At 33.5% G+C, this 26,759-nt stretch overlaps 1 protein-coding gene and 3 long non-coding RNA genes across 5 annotated transcripts; 2 read left to right on the forward strand and 2 right to left on the reverse strand.

Moving 5' to 3' along the window:
• Positions 1-10,112: 10,112 nt before the first annotated feature.
• LOC148770123 (uncharacterized) lies at positions 10,113-11,279 on the reverse strand. Its single transcript, XR_016031823.1, has 3 exons — positions 11,149-11,279; positions 10,379-10,753; positions 10,113-10,271 (listed from the first exon to the last, which is right to left on the reverse strand). It is a non-coding gene; the product is annotated as an uncharacterized LOC148770123 (long non-coding RNA).
• Positions 11,280-11,550: 271 nt separating this feature from the next.
• On the forward strand, positions 11,551-14,277 carry LOC148770124 (uncharacterized). Of its 2 annotated transcripts, XR_016031822.1 has the most exons (3): positions 11,557-11,797; positions 12,823-12,928; positions 13,449-14,277. It is a non-coding gene; the product is annotated as an uncharacterized LOC148770124 (long non-coding RNA). The 2 variants fall into 2 exon arrangements; XR_016031821.1 differs by lacking the exon at positions 13,449-14,277 and having other exon boundaries at positions 11,551-11,797; positions 12,823-13,111.
• Positions 14,278-18,199: 3,922 nt separating this feature from the next.
• Positions 18,200-21,173, reverse strand: LOC148770125 (uncharacterized). Its single transcript, XR_016031824.1, has 2 exons — positions 20,861-21,173; positions 18,200-18,431 (listed from the first exon to the last, which is right to left on the reverse strand). It is a non-coding gene; the product is annotated as an uncharacterized LOC148770125 (long non-coding RNA).
• Positions 21,174-24,262: 3,089 nt separating this feature from the next.
• On the forward strand, positions 24,263-24,985 carry LOC148770126 (uncharacterized). Its single transcript, XM_088818997.1, has 2 exons — positions 24,263-24,304; positions 24,548-24,985. The coding sequence occupies exons 1-2, from the start codon at positions 24,263-24,265 to the stop codon at positions 24,983-24,985; spliced, it is 480 nt and encodes a 159-aa protein (XP_088675123.1).
• The last annotated feature ends 1,774 nt before the right edge of the window (positions 24,986-26,759 follow it).

Raw genomic sequence — 26,759 nt, forward strand, 5'->3', positions numbered from 1 at the left:
TTGAAAAATTAATTAACAAAACCCTTTTGTAGCCCACATGTTAATTTTGCAAGTTAACATTTTCTTTTCTTTATTTATTTATATATAATTTTCATACTCTATTCCTAAAAGTGACGGGCCAGAAAAATGGATAGAAGAGGTCTGTGTGCCAAAAGATTAAACGTTTGGGCTATACTTGTCAAAAAGACCAAAGTTCAGAGGAGGTAGATGCAAATTACCCTATTGTAATTTGTCTATTTAATCAAGGTAAAAAAATTATAATTGTCAATAAATTAACGACCATGGATTGAATATTAGAGTCATGTAATTATAATTAATAAAATATAATTATAGATGTTTTCACTCTGAAAGTTATTCTAGGTGATGAAATTTGTTAGCATGTTCTCAAAAAATAAAAAAATAAACCATGAAGTCATCTTAAATAATCCGGAAAAAAATAAAGTATATATACACACACAGATATATAGACTACTGAATCAATAAATAACAAAAAAACATGTATAACTTGTGAGAGTGGGTTACCCATAAATTTACTCCATCATCATTCATATGAATGAATCAGCTCTACCAAATTGACTCAACGAGATGCTAAGTTAGATAGTAGATTATAATGCATTATGAAATAATATACTTTATTAAAATTGTAGCATCCCATAATAAACTGAATCTTAATATATATCATTTACTTATAACATTTTAATTTGTAGAGAATTAATAAGAAATGGTCATATTCACATTTTTATTTGACGTGCGACTGATCACTGCAACATATGCATGGGTGATCTAATTTGGCTTAGATTGTATTGTATTGAAGATTCATTATTATTTATTCATTAATTAAATGGTTAGTATAAACTAAATTATTTTAGCTAAAAAATGTGAAGTTTGCTACTGATTTTTTTATCCCTTTTTTGAGAAGTAAATTTGGGTTCTTAATAAATTTATGGGTAACCATGACTATAAATGACTACATAGACTGTATATGATTAAATATAACTGTATATTCACATGACTCAAATCACCCATCTAAGTAAACACTACTGATTAAATTTCTACTACAGACAAACAAAACTCTCACACTTGAGGCATTTCAAATCATCTTCGAATAAATACAAAAAATAAATTACATATAATTTATAATAAAAATCAAATTAATCTAAAAAAAAACATAGTAGATCTGGTGTTTTTTTGTTTTTGATAAATGCAGTAAATATATACAAATCAAACACCACCGGTTCCAGATTTGAAATTCACCATTAGATCTCACTACACATCGTCGGATCACGATTTAAAATTTCGAATTCAGTTGGTTTTCATAAAAAAATCTCACTACACATCGTCGGATCACGATTTAAAATTTCGAATTCAGTTGGTTTACATCAAAAAGAATAAAAAAAAGGTGAAATAGTGATAAGAATTCAGAGCTTAAAACAATAATTTAAAAATGGATGGGCATTCATAAATTAAAAAAATAACATAAAAATGTGAAGTGGATGGTTTAATACAAAGTTCAATACGGTGGGAGGAGCAACGACGGCCGGCACAAGGTCGATCGTGGTGGAGCAGCGACGCAAGGCGGTAGGAGGTGAGAGAGAGAGAAGAGAAGGAGAGTTTTGAGAGAGTAGAGAAAACGACGATGAGAGGAGGGAGAGAGAAGAGAAAACTGCTAGGAGGAGGGAGAGAGAAAAGAACGAGAGTTGAGAGAGGGTTAGGGTTTTAAATTGTAAGTAAAATGACAAAACGGGTATTTCATTTTGTCTAGAAGATCTATCAAATTAAGATTGAAATTTGAGTTTTTGACTAGGGAAAAAAAATTCATAGAACCTATCCCTATATATTTTCAAAACTATCTGTCATAGTGTATGTGTCCCTATAGCCAAAAAGATGAACTTGGTGGAATTATATTCCTCCATCAGTTTCAGGGAGAGTCGTTTTTGGAGATGTTGTTGTGATGTTAAAACATGACATTATCAGAGAGAGATGATGAAGAGTCAGTTTCAATAATCATATAATTAGAATTTAGATATATCAATCAATCTCTTTAGCAACCAAAATATAGAAAGCTCAAACCTCGCTTTGTTATCACTAGTTGTACCAATACCGGTAATAGTTTTATTTTGTAGCTAATTAATTAAGAAAGCAAGAAGATTAACTTTTAATGACATTCAAGTGCTCATATATTTCAGTAGTTTGAGTAACCATGTGCGTAACTACAATTTGAAAGATTATATATTTGTTTATGAATTATAATACATATGTAGCAAGTTTGTGTTACGTGGTGGAAAAATTATACTTTTCATCCCTTATGTTTGCACCTATTTTATATTTGGTCCCTCATGTTCACAGAAAACATATTTAGTCTCTCATATTTTAATAATTTAACACTTTTGGTCAATTTCATCAATTTACCGTTAATTTGTCAGTTAAGGCAATGATGGTCACACGCTCGATTTCATTAGTTTAAACGAAAAATTGACGGAAATGACTAAAATCGTTGAATTTTTAAAACACAAGGGACCAAATATGGTTTTTTTAACATGAACTAAATGTAAAATTCATGCAAACGTGAGGGACGAAAACTGTATTTTTCCCTGGTGCAATGATCGTTAACGACTTCGCCTTTTAAATCTTTAATATGAATCGATCCTTTATAGATTAAAATCATTAAATATTAAATATATTTTTATATATCAATCTATAATTCAATTGTGTACAGTTAAATTTCCCTCCCCTGCAATAACTTGCAAATCTTACGAAATGTATAAACCGCACTAAGCAAGCTCCATACTATGAGTTTGACCTATAACTTCAATTTTATTACATGTATGGTAAAACATATCTTTGTAATAGAATTCTAGAAAACACCTCGAATCTACTTATAATTTACACAAAAATCATGACATTCATGAATCACACATTTGACTTTGCTCAATTCATTTCGTATGGATAAAGGAAACTCAAAGTGATGGTGGACCTTCTATGTTTAGTGTAAACGTGTAGTTTAATCTCATTGGGACTTAGGCTTTGTATTGCATTTATTAGATATTAAAATGATTAAAAGTTTATTGAATCAACATTCCTCTATGTCATTGCTTTTGTCACTAATACATCAAATCAAATAGGCATAGTTTACTCATACCCAGGCATAGTCTTCAACTCTTTTTTTTTTTTTTCTTTTCTTTTTCCTTTAAGCTTTTAAAAAAAAATTAAAAATGAAAATTTATTTATATTTGACAACAGTCAGTTGCTAACATCCTTTGAACATAATAATCATATCTGGATCTGATTTAGGCTTAGGCAAACTACTAAGGACTGCATGCATAGTATTATTGACAAGGTTGTAAAAATCGGTAATCGGGTCCGAGTCGGTCAGGCACCGACTCACGATTAATCGGTGATAAATCGGAAATAAATCGGTTTTTAAAATTTAATATAATATATTTGTAGATATTATTTATAAATACTCAAAACATAGATAAAAAATATTTAAACATAGTTATATCTCGATCATGTATATATTCTAATAACATAATAAAAGTTTAATAATAATAAGATCATAATACATAAATATCCTTATAAAATATAAATCAAAAGGCAATTTTTTTTGAATTTACATACATAGTTGGCATACATCATTAGTTCTTTAACAATAATAATTAACATAAATAAAATAAAGCATAAACTCATTTTTTTTATTAAAATCCCAACTTTTATTTTGATTTATAAAAAAAAAAAAAAAAAAAAAAACAGACCGATTTTTGCCACCGAAGTTTGACCCGCCTTAAAGGTTTGACCGCCTCAAACCGCCTCACAGGCAAAAAACCGATTTTTCAAACCTTTACACTAAAATCGTAAAGGTTTTGGACCGCCTCCGCCTCGGCGACCGATTAATCGGCCGCCTCGGCCGATTTTTAGAACACTGATTATTGATGACCAAATTAGGGATCAAAGCCCAACTTATACCAAAGCTCCAGCCCAGCAAGACCAATTGAGTAACCTTAAATATGGTTTAGGATTTCCTAACATACAAATTTACACCTAATACATTTAAAAAGAAATTAGCAATAACCACTGATTTTACCTCCACGGAGTGTGCAACCGATGGGTTATCTTTGAGTTCTATTGCTGATTAAGTGTGTCCATATATCTCTACGAATTTGAGTCGTATGCTTAATTCCTCTTCAATTCTTCAATTCTTTTTCTATGTGTTCTAGCTATGAAAAAATGCCAAAGAATTTGCTTCTTTCTCGCCGTAGTTGTAATCGAAGTTTTCAGAGAATTTGGAACTTTGTATAGTTAGAAGGAAAATAGAGAGAAAAGGAAATAAAAAAGATTTGGGGAGAGTTAATAGGAGACGTGATTTCTTCCCAATGATGGAAATTAAAAATAATTATTTTTAGGGATTATTTGACAAACCCCTTGTGTGCATTTACAATGAATTCAAATTTATTTTGTATTTTTAAGATAAATCCAAAACATTTTTTATTAATAAAAAATAATTAAATATCATTATTATACCATTACTATATTATAAATCACGCTCTCAACGAATCCACAAATCTGGCATTTTGATTTTCTGTATATATCACGTTCCCAATCAACGCACAAATCTCTCTTCCGTCTCTCTCTTCTTTTCGATGATTCTTCCTCCATTACGACAGTACAATCGGCTTAAGATGATGACTGGGGTTCGGACACGAGGTGTTTGATTCGCATCACAGTGGACTTGGTGTCATCTATGGCGAGAGGCGAGCGGTGGTTGGGTTCAGTTCCAGGCAGACGCCGCCGTTTGTTAGCACCCCATGACGGCAGAGGCCTAGCATCGGAAATAATTGCGGCGGTCGGAGGAGAAATCGTGGTAGGTGGTGGCGCAGATGACGGGTTGCTTGATTTCGGGGTTGTGAAGGGCCGTGCGGCGGGAGAGATTGGCATGTAATGATGATTCTCTCGGCCTATAGTATAATTGTTTGTAATTTCGATCTCCTTATATTATCCCCGACATTAAAAGTTATTAAGAATGGAACACAGTAAAGTTACCGTTTGCTTCCATAATTCTAATAATATCATCAAACTTACATTGGTTTTTTTTGCCCACTAAAAAAATATTCGTTTTTTTTGGTATCCCTTCATAAGTTATGATTTCCTTAATCTTGAACTCTTGATTATCTTTCTTTAACGGTCTTTTTTTTTTTCTATAGTGGATTTTAGAGTATGCTTGTTCACATATGCTTGCAACAGAGTGCTTTTCATATAATTTGTGATTGGAATTCAGTATCGTATTTTCAGTAGACGATTACTTTGATAATTGATTTATATGAAAATGTTTGTTATTGTTTCATTTTGTTAATTTTCTAGATTTATTAAAAAAAATTGTTTTTTTTATTGATTAGTAATGTTGTTTTTGTAGTAGACCTTATTAAGTACGACATACGTAATTTTCTAAGTTTGTTGGATATTTGGAATTAGTGATTTTGATAATACGTTACTGTAATTATCCGTGCCAAGATAATTAGTGATTTTAATAATACATTATTGTAATTACCATTCCCAAGGTAGTGTTGTTATATAGATATCCACAGTAGTACTTTATACTGGTATAGTTGTATGAATAAGTTGTTTTTCTGGATCTTACACATTAAATTTCTGGAATTGATCAATAATATATTTTGGCACATAAAAACCTCACTGACCACATTTCCATATACAAGTTTTGTGATCCCTCTAGCAGTTGTGGATTTAAAACCACTTGTGGATTTTAATACGAATTTTTAATTCGATGTTTATATAGTTGTGTAAACATAGTGGTTTTCATGTTTATATAGTTGTCTATATATATTTGTTTTCATGTTAATATAATTGTGTATACAAAGTGGTTTTCATGTGTTTATAGTTGTTTAATACAAAGTGGTTTTCATGTTTATATAGCGGTTTATACAGAGTGGTTTTCATAATGTCAGGCTTTATCTTTGATAAATTTATAGTAGTTTTCAACAAATTTGTAGTGGATTTCGTCTAGTTCGTAGTGGATATCGATAAATTTATAGTGGTTTTCAACAAATTTATAGCGGATTTTGATAAATTTATAGTGGATTCCACTTTGATAAACCTGCTGATTTTTTTTTAAATATTAAAAAAATTTAATCAAAATAAAAAAAAAAATTAATAAAAAATAATTAAAAAAACATTTTTTATCCAAAAAAACTTGGAAAAAAAAATCAAAAAAAAAACATTTAAAAAATATTGGACTTAAGAAAAAAATCATTAAAAAAATGAAAATAAAAATAAAAACCATTTTAAAAAAAATCAAAATGAAAAATATGAAAAATAAAAATTAAGAAAAAATAATTTAAAATAAAAAACCGAAAAAAATAATTAAAAAAAAAAACCAATTTTTGTTTTATATTAAATTAAAGAAAACCATTAAAAAAAAACAGAAAAAAAAATAGAAACTGAAATGGCGAGATATGGGGAGATATTAAGGGGATTTTCATATATCAACATATTTTTTTTTTAATTTATTGGAATACTTAATTGGGGCATATAAGATATTTTGGGTTGATTGAGTTTATGGCAAATAACAATTTAATAATTGGATTTATCAAGAAGTAAAAATTGAACAAGGAAGTTTTATCATATAGCCTCTTATTTTTATTGACTTAATTTCATGTGTTTATAAAATTCTTAATTAATTTCCTCTATTTTGTGTTGGTTAATAAACAACTATTAAGACCCCTTATTAATAGCGTCACAAAATAAATGATATATTATACCAATTCATTTAAAAGCGTCATAACATTTATTTTTTGAGAATAAAAAAAACGAAAAAATTGTGATTAGAAAACTAATCTGGCTATTTTAATATAAGGTGTCATAATAGATGGTTATTGAGCCAGGTTTCAAAACTCATCATATTAAGGCGTCATGGGGGTGTTATTAAAGACTGAATTTCTAGTAGTGGAATCAAATACCCAATTTTAAAGCTCCCGAAACTTGTAGAACACGTCTCGTAAAGAGGGAATGAGAAACTGTCTCCAAGATTGACTCTAAACCCTAGGAGGGTGTATATATAGGATAAGAAGGGTTAACGAAATGACCATCTAGCTAGCATACTCATAATACATTAAATATACACGCATCCTTTCGGTAAGTATCACACAAACCCTAATTCCGAAGGGGCATCTTCTTCAAAGATATTCTCCCTCAGTTAAAAAAGATAATCCTCGAAAGAAACTTGAACATGTACATATTTTGCGCGATCAACGACAAATGTTGTCATGCACCTGAATAGCCTAATCAAGAAGATTGGTCTTTGAAGAAAACTTGGAATGAAGAGGAATTTCCACTTGAAATATTTTCGTAATATAATTGAAATGACTATACTTGCTTGATACACACAATTGATTTAGGATTAGGGTCCCATCATCGAAAATAAAGAAGGTTAAACTTCTCTTCTTTTAAGAGATCAACGTACAAATGGTTCCTTTCTTTTGCTATCCGATCCATTCAGCCCCCACTTTAAATATAATGCTCAAATTTTCAACAGAAGACGTCGTTTGATTTCATCGATATATATGGCTTAGGAAGAGGATCATGAGGTCTTTAAGCCATTTCCGCCCAATTCCATCTTCACCTAAAACTGACAATCAAGTAAGATGTGATTTTAGTGTTAATTAGTTCGCTCAACGCTACTACTAAATGTAGTAGTATCACGGTACTTCTTAGGCTTTCTATTTTCTTTCGCCAACTATTTTTACTTTGTCCACACTTTTCCTTCCCCTCACTCTTGTTTTTCACTTTGTACCATATTCCATTTTCTAGTGCAAACTTCACTCTACACACCTCTAACTATAAATGTACCACATAGACCTCTGTTGCATGTTTAAAAGTCTAACCGTGTTAATTAATAATTTACAATTATTTTTATATCCTTCAAAATTTTACTTCCGATAACTTTATCTCCATTGAAAACTTTAACATAAAATTATACCCAAAATTTTGTTTCTACGGGAATACAATTCCTTTGTTCTTTCAAATTAAAATAATCGTTCATCTAAAAGACTTATTAGTAAAATAATTATATAATCGCATTTACAACGAGTCTTTGTATTAATCTACACTAGCAATTTTCTATGCAATGCACGGGATTGCAAAAACGAAGAAAAAAAATATATATATATCATATTAATGAAATTGTATTAAATAATGCAGATCGATGTGTATAAAAGAGAGTAAAAGAGTAAAAAATAAATATACTATTGAACGGATTATAATTTTGTTAGTGGATTGATGGCAACGTGCGCGGACATGATCCAAACTCACAACATATAAGTCTTTCTACCAAATAAAGTTTTAGGCCAAAATGGCTTGATACATAAGTCCAACATTAATCTATATAAATAGCTCACAACTTCACTACTTTTCCAATGTGGGATAGCTCTAAATCTCACTTTCCTTATTTCAACATATTTCGGACTAGTATTTTTCATCCACCACAAATTAAATTGGTTTATGTACTCATTATATATATATATATATATATATATATATATATATATATATATATATATATATATATATATATATATATATATATATATATATATATATATATTAATCTAATCCAATTGTTGATTTATATAATTAAATAGACCATGCATTAATATTGATCAAAAGTTGTTCATGACTCAATTTAACCAATTTTCCCAATATTTTCACCATCTTTTTTCATTATCTTCTTCAATCAACAAACTCAGATCTTTCAACCAAGTATTCTCTCTATCACCAATTCCCGAAACAGTGAGCAAATTCAGAGCGATAACAATAACGGGGATGAAGGAGGGGTTGCTTAACTAGCTGTGGAGGAAGGGCTAGTTGGTAATGGAGCACCTTAGTCGGTGAAGTTTTATGCAAACAACGATAAGGATCGGAAGATAATTTGGCTTTTATTTTAAACATTTGCTTTACATTTTAGACTTCAATTTAAAATTATACATAGCTACAAAATAATAGTTATGCTGAGAACAACCAATGCTCAAGATTGATTCCTAATAAAAAACAAAATATATATTGTGATCAAATTCATATTTGAATTCTAATGTTACTGAAAACAATTACAAATTTCCTTCATCAAAGAATGTAACTATCTAAAAAGGAAGCCTTATATATGCATATTTCTCAAAAGTAGTTTCAGGACAATATGATTTATAACAAATGCACCTTATGCTAAAATAGTTTCAGGGTTTAGAATGTTTCGTTAATAATGATTTTTTGGTCAGGTGTAATCAACGATTTCATGGGTTGCGTTCATTTGTGATTTTGCAGCCTGTCACAAAAGGACGTCATATCCCATTGTCAAAAGCACCCAAATCGGGAGTTGGTTTCCCGCTTTGCTAGCCTACAATCCTTTGAGTAACATAAAAACCAAACCGGTTTCTAGGACCTCCCATGATATATATATATATATATATATATATATATATATATATATATATATATATATATATATATATATATATATATATATATATATATATATACTAGTAATGTGCACCGCGCAAGGCGCGGTGGATGGTGTCCAGGTTACACGGTGTAGCAGACCTCAATTGATAAGAAGACGGACGAACAAAAAAATGGCATTTGATGTGTTCCTATGACGAAGTAAAACGCCAAGTAAAAAAGAATACCTGCCCAGGAACTATAAACAAAAAGGAAGGAATAAATGACGATATAATTTCCAAGATAACGAATGATAACCTGCCCCAGATTGGTAAGAAACCAGTAGAGTAGCAAGCAGCCTTAACTGGAAAATCCCTTCAAAGCCAATGGAAAATTCAGGAAAAAGTGACCAACACATTTTATTATATTTCAAATTTGAATTCCACAACAAACACCAGAAACACTTGTTTTCTTCGAAACTCCAGAATAACCAGCCTCATTTGTTCAGAGACTAAAATACCAGATGAACTCGAATTCAATAAAGTACTCAAACAAAGCTGAAGTCAATGAACGAAAAAGAATATAAAGAAAAAAAATAGGCTCATAAATCAGAAGAAATCAAATTTAACAAATTTAAAAACATGCTGCAATTAATGAACAAGAAAAAGGAATTTAACGCAAAAGTATGTAATATCTAACAATTCAAAGATGTAATCATTTATAGAAGTCTTCCAGAGATAACATGTACCCTTACACTATAGTATTCCACAATTTTTTGTTCTCCTCCTTCCATTTTAAATTCTTGCATTTCAATATCGTGGATGATTAATTTTACCCTGTAAGAAGTGAATTCGAACTGTAAAACTGGAATAACCAATGAAATAAGTTTCCATATATCAAAACTACACCGTAAAGATGATCGTATTAGAAAGTTGCGACATACATTTACCACACATAAAATAAAAAGATCTTGACTTGACGAAGCCCTCCGTGTAAGCTACTCCTCAACCCCTCGATTTTTAACTATAGGCTAAAAGAATCGTTCAGTAACAGTAGGGTAATGCTCACAATGTGAAGTTCTAAAACTTCCAAAGAAAAAATATGTAGAAGAAGAAATGAAATGAGGTAAGCTTTTAGGAAAATATAGAAGTATAATGTACAAATTATCCTTTAAAATGGCACCGCCCAAACCAGCAAAGCCCTTAAGTATTCCCACAAGGGGACCTCGGCTTTTGGGGAAGTTTTGGACACAGGAAACGAGGGACGCTGTGTTGAAGTATGTCTCGCCGTTCGTACCAACGAAGATAAGGATGCACATCTGCCAGTAAAAGCGATAATCATGTTTTGTTTTTTGTACAAGGCTTCAAATATCTATTACACGTTGTGATTGCAGATTGAATGAAACATCTGACCTTTGATGAGAACAATGGCAAAAACTAAAAATCAAATGTCTGAAATCTTCTACAATCCTAAAGATGTGATCTTTAAGGTAAATTCAGCAGATCATATTCATCACATATAGAAAAATAAAAATAAAAATTCCCAGATCAATAATCACCAATTAATCAGCAATCCCTGAATAATAATATTAATAATAATAATATGCATATCTCTGGATACATCATATACATTGACCAAAAGTAGTTGCAGACCAATGAATAAAAAAAAGGGTAAAAAAATGAAGAATAAAAAGAAAGAAAGAAAGAAACTCACAGCCCATAATGGCACCCCAGGGGGAGGTGACGACAAGCCAAACCCAGCCATAACCAACAAAATTCTGAATAGCCACTAAATTCGGAAACTAATACCCTATTTGTAAGTCTGTAAACGTAAATACGCACCGGTTATCTCAAGCCTCCATCTTTTTCTACCGACCACCAAATTACAAACACAAAATTGAAGCAATGAAATACAGCAGAGAAATTGAACAAATAAAAGGACTCATATCCAACACCGACTTCGAATTTTTTTACAGTAAAAGGACCATACAAGAAAAGAAAAAAAAATAAAAGACCAAAATAAAATGAACAAATACCTCACCAAAATTAAACTGTAGAGATGAAAAAGGTCAGAAGGATTTGGGTGAGGTCAACGATTGTTGGCAAAGGGAAAGAGGTCAAGCAAGGAAAAAGAAAAAGCGAAAAGAAAAAAAATTAAAACCTTAAGCTTATGCCGCCAGAAAAAAGCTGTGGCGCGCCTCCGTTAGAGGGGTTTCTTATCCCAGACGCCATTGTTCTGGCCTTCTCTGTGAAATTTTAATAGTCTGGAGTTGGATTCACTTTGCACTCTGGCCAGTGTTTGCCGCATCCTCTGCCCAATTGGCTCTCAACCTCTTTCAACTCTCATGTCTCTCGATTTTCATGTAAGATATCATTTTTTTTTTTGAATAATTTATTCGCTCAATTGCGTACTTTTAAATATCCATTGTTATTAATCCTTATTAAAGGTCGCCATTTTGATTTCATTTGTGAAATTCGACAACATTTTTTTATATTCAAGAGAATTGATAACATGACAGTTGTAAATGCTTTGTGAATTGATCAAACAAGGGCCGAATTGTTCTTTTCCAGAATTCTGAACTCGGGTTCTATTCAATGTTTATATTTACACTTGTTTGATTTTGGGTAATTGTAGAGCTGCTAACTTGGTGATGCCTATAAGATATGTACATATTATATGTATCTTAGTTACAATCTGTAGGAAATATCGGTAAAATTTCTATCCCATAGAACTGGTATAGCTGAAAATCGTAATCTGGTTCACTCAACGATAAGAACCCCATAATAGCAAGCTGAAAATTGTGCCCCTTTGAATTACCACAGGCCGCCTCGAGCTTTCGTTTGTAACTTCACACTCGTGAATGGTCACGTAAGTTCCCAAGGGGTAGTCGTTGTTATCTCATTTTGTTTGATGTTAATTAAAGAAAATAACAACTTATTTGAAGCTTTGGAATAGGTCAGCTTTGTGCAACTTGTACATGGTTTTGATTGAAACAAGATTTTACAATTTTGAAGGTAGTAGTAATTATCATTTGAGATTTGAGATTCATTTCCGCGAGGATGATGAACTTAGAACTCTGCGACCTATTTTTCGGAAAAAATAAAAATTATTTTGTTGTTGTTTTCTTCTATGTGCTGAAAATGAATTTTGAGATCTCCTCAAGAGAATGTGTAGTGTTTTATATTAGCATTGAATTTTTCTTTCTTCAGGCTTCAATGGAGCAAACTTTTTCTAATGAAAGATTCATTCTAATTTGTTTCGGGTAATATTTCCTTGATTTTATACGGAAAAAACTTCCATGATTACAAGTGCTACTGTAAATTTCAATTCTTGGACTTATTTGTTTCCTATCTAGAAACTTAAATTCTTTGCCTGAATTTGTTTCAGACTTGATGACTTGTCCATTGGCTTTGGTGCCCCCCCTGTTCAAGCAAATATGAGAATTGGCGGAGGTGTTACAAGTGCTACCGTAACATCGTCTTTGCTAGAAACTGTAAGCTTTAAAAAATTCCTGTAAACATTATATTACAAACGAGGTTACATGTATAAAATATTTTGTGCTATCCATTCGCCAAAATATATTATGCCGAAAAGAGTTCGCATATATATTTGCATTTTGTAAGATTTGAAGAAGAGCAGTACAAAAGAACATGTATGAATATATTAAAAAAAAGAATTTGCATTTTGTAAGATTTGAAGAAGAGCAGTACAAAAGAACATGTTTGAATATATTAAAAAAAAAACCTCTATTGGGGCGACCGAAAAGCCTTCGAGATCATATATGTGACTCTGCTATCAATATTCATTCAGTGCAAGTAGAATAATATATAATTCTATATTATTCACTTACTATCACACAAACATAATGCACATAATTTTTCATCTTTACGTATTGTTTGTAATTTTCACTTCAAAGTCTACGCCAGCAATGAAATAATTAAGATAAACATAACCCTTACAACCTTCTTTGCTGAAAATGAATAACTCATTATTTGGATCATACCTCTTTTCAGCAAATGCAGGCCAGCTTACATTGCTCTCAAAATTATGGTACATACAGGGCAAACAATTTGCAGGCTGCCGCTTTTCAGCAAATACATCCCAGCTTACATTGCCCTCAAAATTATGCGTACATACTGGGCAAACTGCACCGCGCTTTGCGCGGTGCCATCCCCCTAGTATATATATATACGTGAATCTGATACCGATTTTTCTCCCCTTTTTCCGGACACTCCTTTTTTTCCTCTTGAGAGAGCAGAAGCAAAGGGAAAGGGGGTTATTTTTCCTCTTGAGAGAGCAGAAGCAAAGGGAAAGGGGGTTAGGGTTTTCTAACGTTTGGAGCAAGAGAATTATGTCGGCTTGTCTTGATTTGGGCGTTGTTCTGTTTGGATTTAGGTTTCAATCGAAGCTCTGTTTCTCTTCATCGTCATCATCTGATCGTTGCATACGAAAATTCCTCTGCTGTGAACTTTAGCAGAGCGACGTCTCTCTCTTCCCGACTGTTTCGATGCGTTTGAGGCCCGAAAGGTAATTTTACCAAAATACCCTTCTCTGATCTGTAATGAAAAAGTAGTAATTACTTCGATTTTTTTATGTAATTTCGACTCTTTTATGTGTAATATGCATCGGATAGGTCGATTACGGAACCAATTTGATGTTAAAAAGCCCTACAAATCGATTTGTTATAACCGCAAATAACAATTTTGATAAAAGACTTGATTTGTTTTTTAGAAAATTGTTATTTGCGGTTTATAACAAAACCCCCAAAACCTGAAGTTACGATTGGCACCCACTTTCAACATCGAACCGTTTGCCCTGTCTCTCTTACTCGGAAATCAAACACTGAAGGAGGGATGGGTTCTGGTTCTTTATCACAGTGGGATAAGAATCAATATACAAATTGTAAAACAGTCCCGTTTTCTTTTTCTTTCAAATACTTCATGCTGTTATCTAGTTTCAGCTTTTGATTTTACAATCCCGTTTTTTAGTTCATTTTTGGCATCGTCATTCGAAGGATTCCAAAAACATGGTAGATAATTTCATTTACTGTGGAAAAACTCGTGTATAGAGATATGATGACACGAGTCTAGGAGAAGGTTCTTCATTGTTATTGTTTTATTCATATCGTCGTGCCTTGGATATGTTGAATTCTTGTTGGATGGTTACAAATGAGGACCCTACCTCTATTTGTACTAGGCCACTTTCTTAATGGACAGTGGAGATCTATTTGATCTAACGAGTTGTTCACTAGTACACCCCAAAATATTCTTACAAAATATCTACAAGTGTTCTAGAAAACTTTCTAGAATTCTCCAAGAATCTCTGCCTAACCCTATTTGGGCTTCTTAACCTCCCGAAAACTGGCAAAGGGTTGGGCCAAACTGGTGGGCCGTGACATTCTGCACAAGTTGCCATTTGAAAATGGTTGTAGATTATGATGGCGTTTGTAAAAGCTTTTGAAAATTATTCTTTTTGGCTCGTGTAATTTACAAAACAAAGTTGATGATTAAAGTTCTTTTTGCAAATAAATTATCTTCAAAAGTGGCAGTTTAAAGTTTGTTTTTCCAATTATTATGAATTGTGGTGAATTAGGTATTTTAAATTAGAAAAAAGAGTATATTATTTAACAAAATGGTCTAGATTGATAACCTTTTCAAAATGAAATGTTAAATGTCATTTCAAATTTTCAAATACTCCTTAACTTCGAACGTGATTAAACCTTTTTAGTCCGATTTTGATAAAATGTAAGACGTAAATAGTGGCTCTTTGAGTTACCTTTCTAATCCAATTTGAATCAACTCGATTGAATATTATGTGACAAAGTTATGTATGAATTAGTTGCATATGAAATTTTAAATAATTTGAAACATCAAAGTTTGGGTAATAGTTATTGATTAATTTGTATTTCTAAACGGACATTCAATCTTGGTGGGGGGCCCACATTTTCTCCCTTTTCTATTTTCTTTCTTCTTTTTTTCCAGCACATTTTATATTGAAACGGCGCCGTCTCATCATCATATCTCTGTGCTTCTTCTTTTCTCTTTTTCTTTATTTCCAAAACGATTCGCTGCCCTTCGCCGCAATCGACGACTTCTCCCCTGTAATTTTCTCTCCAGCTGTTGAACGCTGCTGCACAAGCCTACAATTGCTGACTCTGACCGCCGCCCTCCGCTGCCTCCTTGTACGCCGCCGCCGCTTCGTTCGATGTCCACCGCCCCTGCCGCCAACCTCATTTCCCACCGTTTTTCCTCCAATTGCTGGCCTCTCCACTTTCGATCACATCCGGAATTGGATTACTCCGAATTGTTGGCTCGCAATTTTTGGGTGCACAGCCTTTTTCTCCAATACAGCTAACTTTTGCAGACAAAATACGGGAAGTCGTGTCAGATTTGTAAAGCAATCGGGTACTTCAGGTGCAAGCTATGTGAAGTGAATGACACTATAAAGTGGTCTCCGCTCTATGATCCAATTTTTATCAATCCATGTGTTTGCCCAACTTGTGATGGATTCAAGTGAGTCGTTTCTGCTCGAAAATTTCTTATCCCGTAGAAAAAATAAAATAATAATTGTTGGCTCCAAATTTCCGTTAATGAAGATTGAAGAAATCCGTCATACGTGGAAATTAAAGATTGGCAAATATTTGTTTTCCATGTTTATTTTGGAATTAATTAGAGTCCTATTTTTGTAATATTGTTATTAGGACTTAGATTTATTTCCATGTATTGTATTCTAGTTAGGTATCTTTTGTACTTATCTATAATAGAAGTAGAAATCGACTAGGATTCTATTACCTAGTTAATCGATTTCTTAGGGCCCAAGTTAGGTTTAGGGTGGTGGATTTCGTGCCTATATAAGGCCCTCAACCTCATATGAGTCCTATGGAGCTTTAATAAGAAAAATCCCAGCATAAAGGCTTTGAAGGGTGCAGCCCGTGCTGCAGCTCTGTCTGCACGGCAGGTGTGGCAACATAACAGGTTTCTTCTACCAGGCCATAAAGAAGATCGGCGTTTCGGGAGAAGTGCTTAAAAGATCTCGGGAGAGGTCGATCCGCCGTTTGAAGGAAGTTCAACATTGGAGGAAGTCCAAGAGTGCGGAGGAGGAATTGCTTTGATTATCAACAAGTTCGAGTCGTGTGCAAGAACGGCGTATCACATAAAGAGGGAGTCTTTAGTGTTTTATTAAGTCCTATTAATGTACACTTAAATCTGAACTAGTTTTGCAAGTCCTCGTGGATGTAGGGTACATTTGTATCCGAACCACATTAAATTGTTGTGTTCTTTATTCTGCTTTTCGTAGATTTATTACTGTGACAACACAACAATTCTGTTACGTCACCTAATGTCGTAACATGTAGTCTGTCTCAACAGATGAGTGGATATCCATAGGCATTCAAATTCAACAATAATAATAATAAATATATAAATCATGTTTCGTAATCGAACGAGGTTGTGAAAGGGTTGTTCTTGCATTCTTGTTTTTGTAGGGTTCAAAGATGCCTGAACTACTTGGAATATGGCTCTGTATAGAAAAAAACCAGGGGCAGGGTGTAAGTAATTGGTTTCGACTATTGTTTTTCTAGAGTTTATGGTCATTTTCTTGAATTATTAATTTTATTTTTTTGAGAAATAGTTATTAATTAAACATACGTGAAGTATAGCATTTGAGTTACCCCTTTTCTGCTAACCACTTCCCCTTTCTTTTCTCGACTGATTTCTACTGCCCTATGCAGGTTGCAATTCGAAATTCCAACATCTACCATCGAGTTAAAGGACGATCAGAGAGAAATGCCCATCCATAAAGTCATCTTTTACAATCTTTTTATAATTTCGATTTAAAAAATATATTTTTTTTTTCAATTTTCATTTTTTTTAGTCGGTTTGTTTTTACCGCAACTTTAACAAAAAATTGAAATCCACTATATACTTATTGAAAACCACTATAAATTCATCGAAAACCACTATTCGATTAACGTAGAAATCAATATAAAATTATCGTAATCAACTTTAATATTAATATAATGCACCACAAACGTATCGAAATCAAATAAAAATTTACATAATCCACTACGAATTAACGTAATCCATTACAAAATTATCAAAATCAATACATTAACGTAATATATGGATTGAAATCCACTGCATACTCATTGAAAGCCACTATAAATTCATTGAAAAACACTATTCGATTAACGTAGAAATCAGCATGAAATCATCGTACTCAACTTTAATATTAATATAATGCACTACAAATGTATCAAAATCGAATAAAAATTTACATAATCCACTACGAATTAACGTAATCCATTACAAAATTTAAAAAAGTCCACTACAAAGTTATCAAAATCCACTTTATAGGTTAAAGTAATCCACTACAAAATTAACGTAATATATGGATTGAAATTCATTACATACTCATTGAAAACCACTATAAATTCATCGAAAGCTACTATTCGATTAAAGTAGAAATCAGTATAAAATTATCGTAATCAACTTTCATATTAATATAGTGCACTACAAACGTATCAAAATCGAATAAATATTTACATAATCCACTGTGACACCATTCATGACTTTTACTTAACTAAGAAAGGCTTTGAAAAAATGGCCTTCATTAAAATTTCGATACAATTTGAACCTTGAGAAATCACTTTAAAATTTGTGAAATCATTTTTTTTTCGTTTACTTAAATCATAACCCGAGTTTAAAACAAACAATTTTCATAAAGAGTGCTACATACATGACTATGAACGGGGTTTACAACATACTTGTAATACAGCGGAAGAAAATAAACTTTATTTATATACCCCGGTTTAATAGACTAGATTCCAAAATCAGAGTACAAACTGAACTTGTAAAGATCTCCATTATACATTAGGCTTTTAAAAGGGAAATGTGGAGGGATAATTTTGTAAGAAATCCGGAGACGACATATAAGGCATCAAGGCTTGTGATTCCTCCAACTCCGCTTCACTGCGCCACTCTGATTACATTGAAAACCTGAAAAGGGGATTCGCATAAAGCGTGAGACTAACCACTGGCTCAGTATGAACATTGGCCTGACGATACTCACACCTCTCTCAACGTGTCACTCACGCCCTACGGGAGTCCTAAAGTCATCGTCTATGTTCCTTTCATCTATGTCTTTTATGGCATAGCTATATTCATTTTTTCAATATCATGACATTCATTCATATCACATATAATTGGCCACATAAGAAACTTAATACATAAAATTAGGCATATAATAAACTTGCAATCATTCATTCATACACTTAACATGAATGTCACAATTACCTGTTACTTTAAACATTCACGGATACTTAAACATCCAACTTTCTTTTATAATCGGGTACTTAACACCCTTCTATCATTTAAGGGTACTTAACACCCTTTTAAATTTACTATGCAATATGCAATATGCAACTTTTAGACTTATAGACTTTTCATGAAATAATGCATGAGAAAACATTGGGCCCGTTTGGAAAAACAATCGTGGAGTTCGGCAATAAGCCGTGTATTTTGGAGCTTGTGATCTATAACTTTACTATAGTCACGACTATAACTTTACTATAGCCAAGTTAGTGATTTATAATCCCGATTCCTATGTGAATCAGTCCCTATGTGGACAGGTCCCTATCTAGACCCCAACTATCAACCACTAACCGGAATATAGTCACGGCTATAACTTTACTATAGCCGAGTTAGTGGTTTATAATCCCGATTCCTATGTGAATCAGTCCCTATGTGGACAGGTCCCTATGTGGACCCCAACTATCAACCACTAACGGAATACCAGGCCCCCGTATCCCATACTTATTCACCTAGATCCACAACCAATTTCCAAACATTTTTTACTTTGAAAAATCATGATTTATGCATCTTAGACTTACTAATGAATCATATGATTTATAAATCTTTACTTTTATATAAACAACACCAAAGTAACAAGTACCATACCAACTATACTTCAAATCTTTAATCAAATCATTAAACACATAATCATATTGAACATAACACATTTACTTTCACATTTCACTTCATAAGTACACATAAACATTTCATAACCCAATGTAGCACACATGAGGGCATTCTTCAACTTTAACCATATCATAGTCACATAATCACATAATCATATAATCACACATTCCTATCATTAAAAATATCACGTATATCGCATTTAAATGCACCTTAGGCCATAGCTATCTAATATTTCACATAAAGCATCCAATACTTTACCTTTATCACAAGATCACATAACAACATTTTAGACATATAAGTATAATTCATAAGCCATGGATCGGAGTATAATCACGACCACGTAGGCATAAATATATATATATATATATATATATATATATATATATATATATATATATATATATATATATATATATATAGATACTTGTACAAGATTAAACCACAATCAAGCATATATTTAATTTATCACACATGAAGTTCTAATCCACATAATTTCAGTCACATAGATAATCGATAACACATAACAATAATCAGGAACTTTTAGATCATCTAAATAGCACATAAGTTCTATAAACAATTTAATTATCATCATTCCTCACATTATAATCATACACTGACTTATCCCCGGTCTCTAATTTCTTCAAGAGTTATTCTATCAGCTAAATACTCTAAATCATTTGTTCTAAGTTCAGTCATGCTATTAAGGTTATGCATCAAGAGTTTAAAACATGCTCACAATTAATTCCATCAATTCAAAGAAATTTATTTTAGCAAATAGGGCTGTTTTAGTACTTTAATTTTGAAAACTCATTTCTCTTTAATCATGCATCCCAAAATTCTGAAACTTGAACATCATACTCTTTCCAGCGTTAAAAGTACCCATTCAAAACAGTTTTCTAAAATACCTATCCAAGTAAGAGAAATACTTAAAACCGTGCAGCTCTGTAGTCGAAATTCCAGAAACAGAGCAATGACTTCAAAAATACCAAATACATTATTTTCTTTTCCAAACACCGTAAAATTTTGACAGAGATTACATTTATATGTCTAATATCTAATCCAAGTGGAATCAGGATGATCGGAGTAGCACAAGATCAGATTTAACATGCATTTCTCTCATGACTCACAATCTGTGCAGTTCCGAAAAATAAATCACAACTTAATCATTTTAAATCCAAATAATACAAACTGTATATCAAATTCAAGATAACAGAGAGATCTATATTCTCTAGAAATTTTACATTTTTATAAAAATACATCGTCTATGAAACGAGGCTTAAACTCCGTGACTATGAATCTGTAAATTTCAATCCAAGCATCTAGTTCAAGATTCTAAACTCAGTCATCCTATAATCATAGAATTCAATCTTAAACACATAAGATTAACATAAAGACATCAGTAAACTTAACATGCAATTCAGTTTCAGTAAAGACCAAGGGGTCCTTACCCATTTGAAGAAAATCAAAGATAAGAGAAGGAAAAATCGAAGGATTCATGGAGGTCTTCGAGTTTTGGCCATGGATGATCTTGGGATGCTTTGGGCTGAGTTTGAAGGCTGTAGGAGGGCTGTTTTCTTGGAGTTTATTGATGAGAGAAACCTTTTATGAGTATATGCTGAATTATTGAGGAGAAAGAAGAAGGAGAAGAGCTTGCTTCTTTGTGAAGAACAAGAGAAGCCTTTGGGATTATTTGAAGGAGGGGGTTGTCGTGGATTAGAGAGGATAGAGGGGAGAGAAATTTTGGCTGATGTTTTGGTGTGTGGAAATGAAGAGGAGAGGGTGGTATTTATAGAATTGGAGAGGCTTGGATCTTAATGAGTAAGTATTGAATAGGGGTCTTTTTGCAATTAGGAGTAACTTGAAATAATCTAGAGGGACTTCTAGGCAATTTCATTTAAGTTATCTTAAAAATAATGCTAAATGAAAAGCCAAGTGGAAATGCTCATGGAATAAGTGCATGCATGCAACACATACAATCATAGCCAATTTAAAGAGAGGGGGATCTAGAGAGTTTCTATAAAAATTACTATTTTAATTATCTATGCTTAGAGAATTATTTATTTCATGAACAACTTCACTTAGCATAAAACGGTTAACACATGTATGCATGTACATAGATTTAGGCATTTAGATACATAATCAAATAATTAGTCATTTAAATCGAAATTAGTACATAGATAGAAAGTTACTATCAATCAAGCATATACATTTTCTAGTGTGCGGATTAAATCCACGTAAATCTCATAATTTCACATTAATAGTAAATATAGTAAATTGAAAAGCAACTAATCCAATTTGGCACATAATTCACAAATCCCAAGCAAATGTGACGTGAGAAAAAATAGATAACTAGGCTATCGAGAACGCGGGATGTTACATCCACTACGAATTAACGTAATCCATTACAAAATTATCAAAAATCCACTACAAAGTTATCGAAATCCACTTTATAGGTTAAAGTAATCCACTACAAAATTAACATAATATATGGATTGAAATCCACTACATACTCATTGAAAACCACTATAAATTCATCGAAAACCACTATTCGATTAAGGTAGAAATCAGTATAAAATTATCGTAAAATCAACTTTCATATTAATATAGTGGACTACAAACGTATCGAGATCGAATAAAAATTTACATAATCCACTACAAATTAACGTAATCCATTACAAAATTATCAAAATCCACTACAAAGTTATCAAAATCCACTTTATAGGTTAAAGTAATCCACTACAAAATTAACGTAATATATGTTTAATCCACTACAAACTTATCGTAGAAAACACTTATGCGTCAACAACAAACTTATCAAAATCCACTACAAGCTTCCAAATTTATGATAGTGTTGCTCGTGGTTTTCGTTAGGTTAGAGTAACCCGGTGATAAACACTACAAACTTATCATTACTCAAACATCGTCCCACTTACTGCCATCACCCGCTTGTACAAGAACCTAAGCCAAAGAAAATAAGACAACAACGTGTCAATTTAATTCATTCACTAAAAATCGGTCTCCAAAGCAAGAATTTAAAATCAACTATAATCTCGTCAAAACCCACTACAAAAATTATCGAAATCCACTAAAATATTAACATAATCCACTACGAAATAAGTTAATCCACTAAAAAATTACAACAAAAGTGTAATAACAAATACTCAAATAGTGACCGAAAACATGAAGGAACCTCAAAAGTATATTGAAAATCTCATATATATAATACCTCATTTAACAATTCGACTAGTTGTCACTTCTGTTTTGTTAACCATGCATCATATAGAATTTATTTATGGATATAGAGAAAAAATGACCGCAACAAAAACAGCAGCAAACCAACATCTTAAACAGTTGCAAAGCAACACGAAAACAACAGCAAAGCAGCAAAACATCAGCTGCAAATTAGGAGCCAAACAGCAGCAAAGCCAAAAGAAAACAGCAGCAAAAACAGCAGCAAAGAACAGCAGCAAAAAATAGCAGCCAAACAATAGCCAATTGCAGCTAAAAAATACAATAAATCAATTATAATTCTAAATTTTCAGAAAAAAAAATTCAAAAATTTGAAAATATTTTTGGAAATTATAAAATTTTCGATAATATTTAGTGTTTCACCTTATTAATTCGTATTGTATTCCTTACTAAAAATCATCAAATTTCAAAACCAAAACATGTTTGAAAGAAGAATTTTTGCACTCATTCACCGTTATCACAAAGTTATTCATGTGAACCAAGTTTTATCTTTTTTAACACACCGTAATGAAATTAAAACGATCGATTCTTACGAAGAGAATTAACTGGATAGTGTATACACATAAAAAGTGGTTCAATCGAACTTTTAATGCTACCAATCATCAACAATCAAAATCCAGTACAACACAGTAATTCAATTTAGTGTTCAAACAACTACAACTACAATCGAGTCGAAATATAATTATCAAACACGACAAATTAAAAAAATAATTTCAAAAATAAATTGAATTTACCAAGTGATATTTTGGGAATCGGCTCGACACCACCTCCAGCAGCTTTGTAGCGCTCCTCGGCCTGCTACAAGAGCCGCTGAACCTCAGCAAGCCGGGCCGGAGACTTCTTCTCCTGGCCGCCGGATTTAGTCGCCGCGCACCGGAAAGCACCAAAACCGGTGACCGGCTGCAGATTGGTCCAGAATAAACGGAGGGGTATATGGGGATGAAGTGTGGGTCGGAATATCGAGCGAGCGAGCATCATTGTACTACCTGTGAACTTCATAGCTGCCATTACCGAATCTTCGATTAATTTACAAATATGAAAAATGAATTTCTGAACAGAAGTAATGATTTTTTATTTTGTTTTTCTTTTTCCCCAAAGCATTAATTAATAAGAAAATAAAAGGGTTGCTACAAAATGAAATTCCCCACAAATACGTACCTTTTTCGGGTTATGTCTTCTCTTCCGTTTTATGTCATGATGGTCCTTCATTCCGGCCGCCAAGAGAAGAAAATCGGAAGAAAGAGTGGGTGGATGGGGAAGATGGACATATCGAATTTCGGCCGCCGAGAGAAGAAAAACGGAAGAAAGAGAGGGAAATATGGATGGAGAGAAAGAGTGACGGAGAGATAACGTGGCTAGGGTTAAACGGCCTGAGATTTGGGCGGGTTTGGTGGAGGGTATAATTGTACTATATATTTTAAAATTAAATTATGGATTTATCTCAAAGAGGTGAAAAAAAATGGACCCTAGGGATTTGCTTTTCGCGGTTGTAAAATTGCTATTTGCGGTTATTATTAAAATATTCTATCTCTCTAGAAAAAAAAGCTTTTGAAGAGAATTTGCTTAAAAATCATTCTTGTTGCTGTGATATACGAACAAAAATGAGCTCATCGGATGAAGATCGTGATAGCGGATCTAACGAGGTAAAAATTCTGTCTTCTCGATCGAAAAAACTCGAAAAATAGTCCAAACGCCCAACTTGGGCGCCCAAATAAGCTGTACACGCCCAAGTTGGGCGTGCAGTTGGCAGCTCCACGCCCAATGCGGGCGCCCGGCAGCCAACTGCACGCCCAACTTGGGCGTGTACAGCCTATTTGGGCGCCCGAGTTGGGCGTCCGGTTTAAATCATATTTTTTTTATAAATAATCTTTTAATTTTTTTTTCAGGATAATACGTCTAGAGTTGAAGTTGATCATACTGATTATTTTACAACAACTGAATTGTTTGACTCGGGGGACGAGTTAGTGGCTTGGGCTAGGTCCGTTGCAAGAGCTCTTTTCGTGAGATTAATTAAAAAAAGTGCCCCCAAAATAAAGAAAGTGTGTCTGACTTGTGACCTGTTCGGAGGGCCTCGAGAAAGTAACGTAGAGGCGTCCTCGAAAAGGTCTGGTAGCAAAAAAATAAAATGTGGTTTTCAAATCGTCGGAGAGCGACGGTTGGACGATAGATGGGGGCTCAGAATAATATATGGGAAGCATAATCATATTCCGATATACATGTCTGGGCATGGGCTTAGTGCATTGAATGAAGCGGAGTCGAAGATTATCAAGGATCTTTCACAAAGTCATGTGCCGCCCAAGAAGATTTTGGCTAACTTGAGATAAAATGACTTGGGTCTCGATGCTTATTCGAAACAAATATACAATGAAAAGGCGAAATTGAGAAGATTAGCTAGGGGTGACCGTACAGTGATGCAACATTTGATTGGGTTGCTTGAGGAGCATAACTATTACAAGTGGTTCCGTACAGATGAAACGACACATGCAGTTATCGATTTGATGTGGGCTCACCCTCTATCTTTCGAATTGTTAAGTAAGTTTCCGTACGTTATACTACTTGACAGTACTTACAAAACCAATCAGTACAAATTGCCTTTGTTGGAGATTGTTGGTGTTACTCCTGTCGGTAAAAAAATTACTGTTGGAGTGGTATTTATGCGCCATGAAAATGAAGAACATTATACATGGGTGTTGCAAAGGTTGAAGAGACTTTCCCCCCCACATACTCTACCTAGTGCACTCGTGACTGATCGCGAGTTAGGGCTCTTAAAGGCGATAGAGAATGTATTTCCAACAGTGCCTCATCTATTATGTCTTTGGCACATTAACACGAATGTGGGGCGTCGTGCTTCAAAGTGTTTTGGCAATAGTAGGCGTCGAGGATTTGCTTTTGTAGTCGGTTCGTGGCAAACTTTGGTAACATCAGTGTGTGAAGAAGATTTCTACCGGAATTACAGAGTTTTAGTGGACGATTACGCGAATCATCCACAGTTGATTGAGTACCTCCAAGACACTTGGCTGATATACAAAGAGAAATTTGTAAAAGCATGGACGGATCGGGTTTTTTATCTGGGCAATACATCGACAAGCAGGTATTTATTTATCAGTGGTTAAATACATATACTTAACTTATTGTGATGTTGTTTACTGAAATATAACCTACTTTAATCATATTAGGGTGGAGAGCAACCATAGAGCTGAATTTGCGAAGTCAAGGCGGTTTCGGGCCCAGACGATTAATGTGCCCGTATTTAAAATATTATCCAGTGGAATTGTAACACATTCTGCAATGCACATGTTGGACGATGAGAAGGATGAAGATATAGACAGTTGCGTCTGTTACATAAGGAAATGTCTTGGCCTCCCATGCAAACATGAAATTGACGCAAAGGTGAATACACGACGTGGTGTGTTTTATGCTGAGGATGTCCACATTTTTTGGAGGACATGGGTTTCGGGATTCGGGCCTGGCCAAGAAGAAAGTGTTGGTTCTGTTCCCGATCACAGGTCACAGCCTATTGGCAGGCTAGACGGGTTAATTGAAGAGTTGCGTGAACGTTCATAAATTGAGATCACGGACGTAGCATATGTCGTTTTTGAACGAATGCATCCTGGGGCAACGGAGATAAATGAGCCACCAGTACTGGATCGCCCTAGAGGTAGACCGCAGAACAACTCCACACAGAGGGATGAGTCAGGGCATGAGTTGCCATTATACCCGGGCGAAGAAAATTCGAGACGAGGACGAGGACGAGGACGATCAAGAGGCAACAAAGGCCGTGGTTCATCTTCTGAAAGATCTCGTGGTCGTTCATCGACTGTGAGTGGACCCAAAATGGGACGAATGCCCCAACCTAGTTGGATGCGAGAACTTCATTTTTGCCTCGTTCCGGAGATTGTGACCTAGACGAACGTTCTAGGGGATGGTCATTGTGGTTATCGGAGCGTGGCGTGTGCAGTCAAGAACAGTGAGGATGATTGGATGGATGTTAGATTGGATGTGTATACCTGTATTAGAATGCACGCGCCGTTCTTCAATGATTATTTCGGAGGTGGTAATTCAGTGTATCGGGTGTTGGCGAGTGTCGCCTAATGGGAT

The sequence above is a fragment of the Erythranthe guttata genome, chromosome 6 (assembly GCF_056151865.1).
Source record: "Erythranthe guttata isolate IM_541 chromosome 6, IM_541, whole genome shotgun sequence".
Lineage (NCBI taxonomy): Eukaryota > Viridiplantae > Streptophyta > Magnoliopsida > Lamiales > Phrymaceae > Erythranthe > Erythranthe guttata.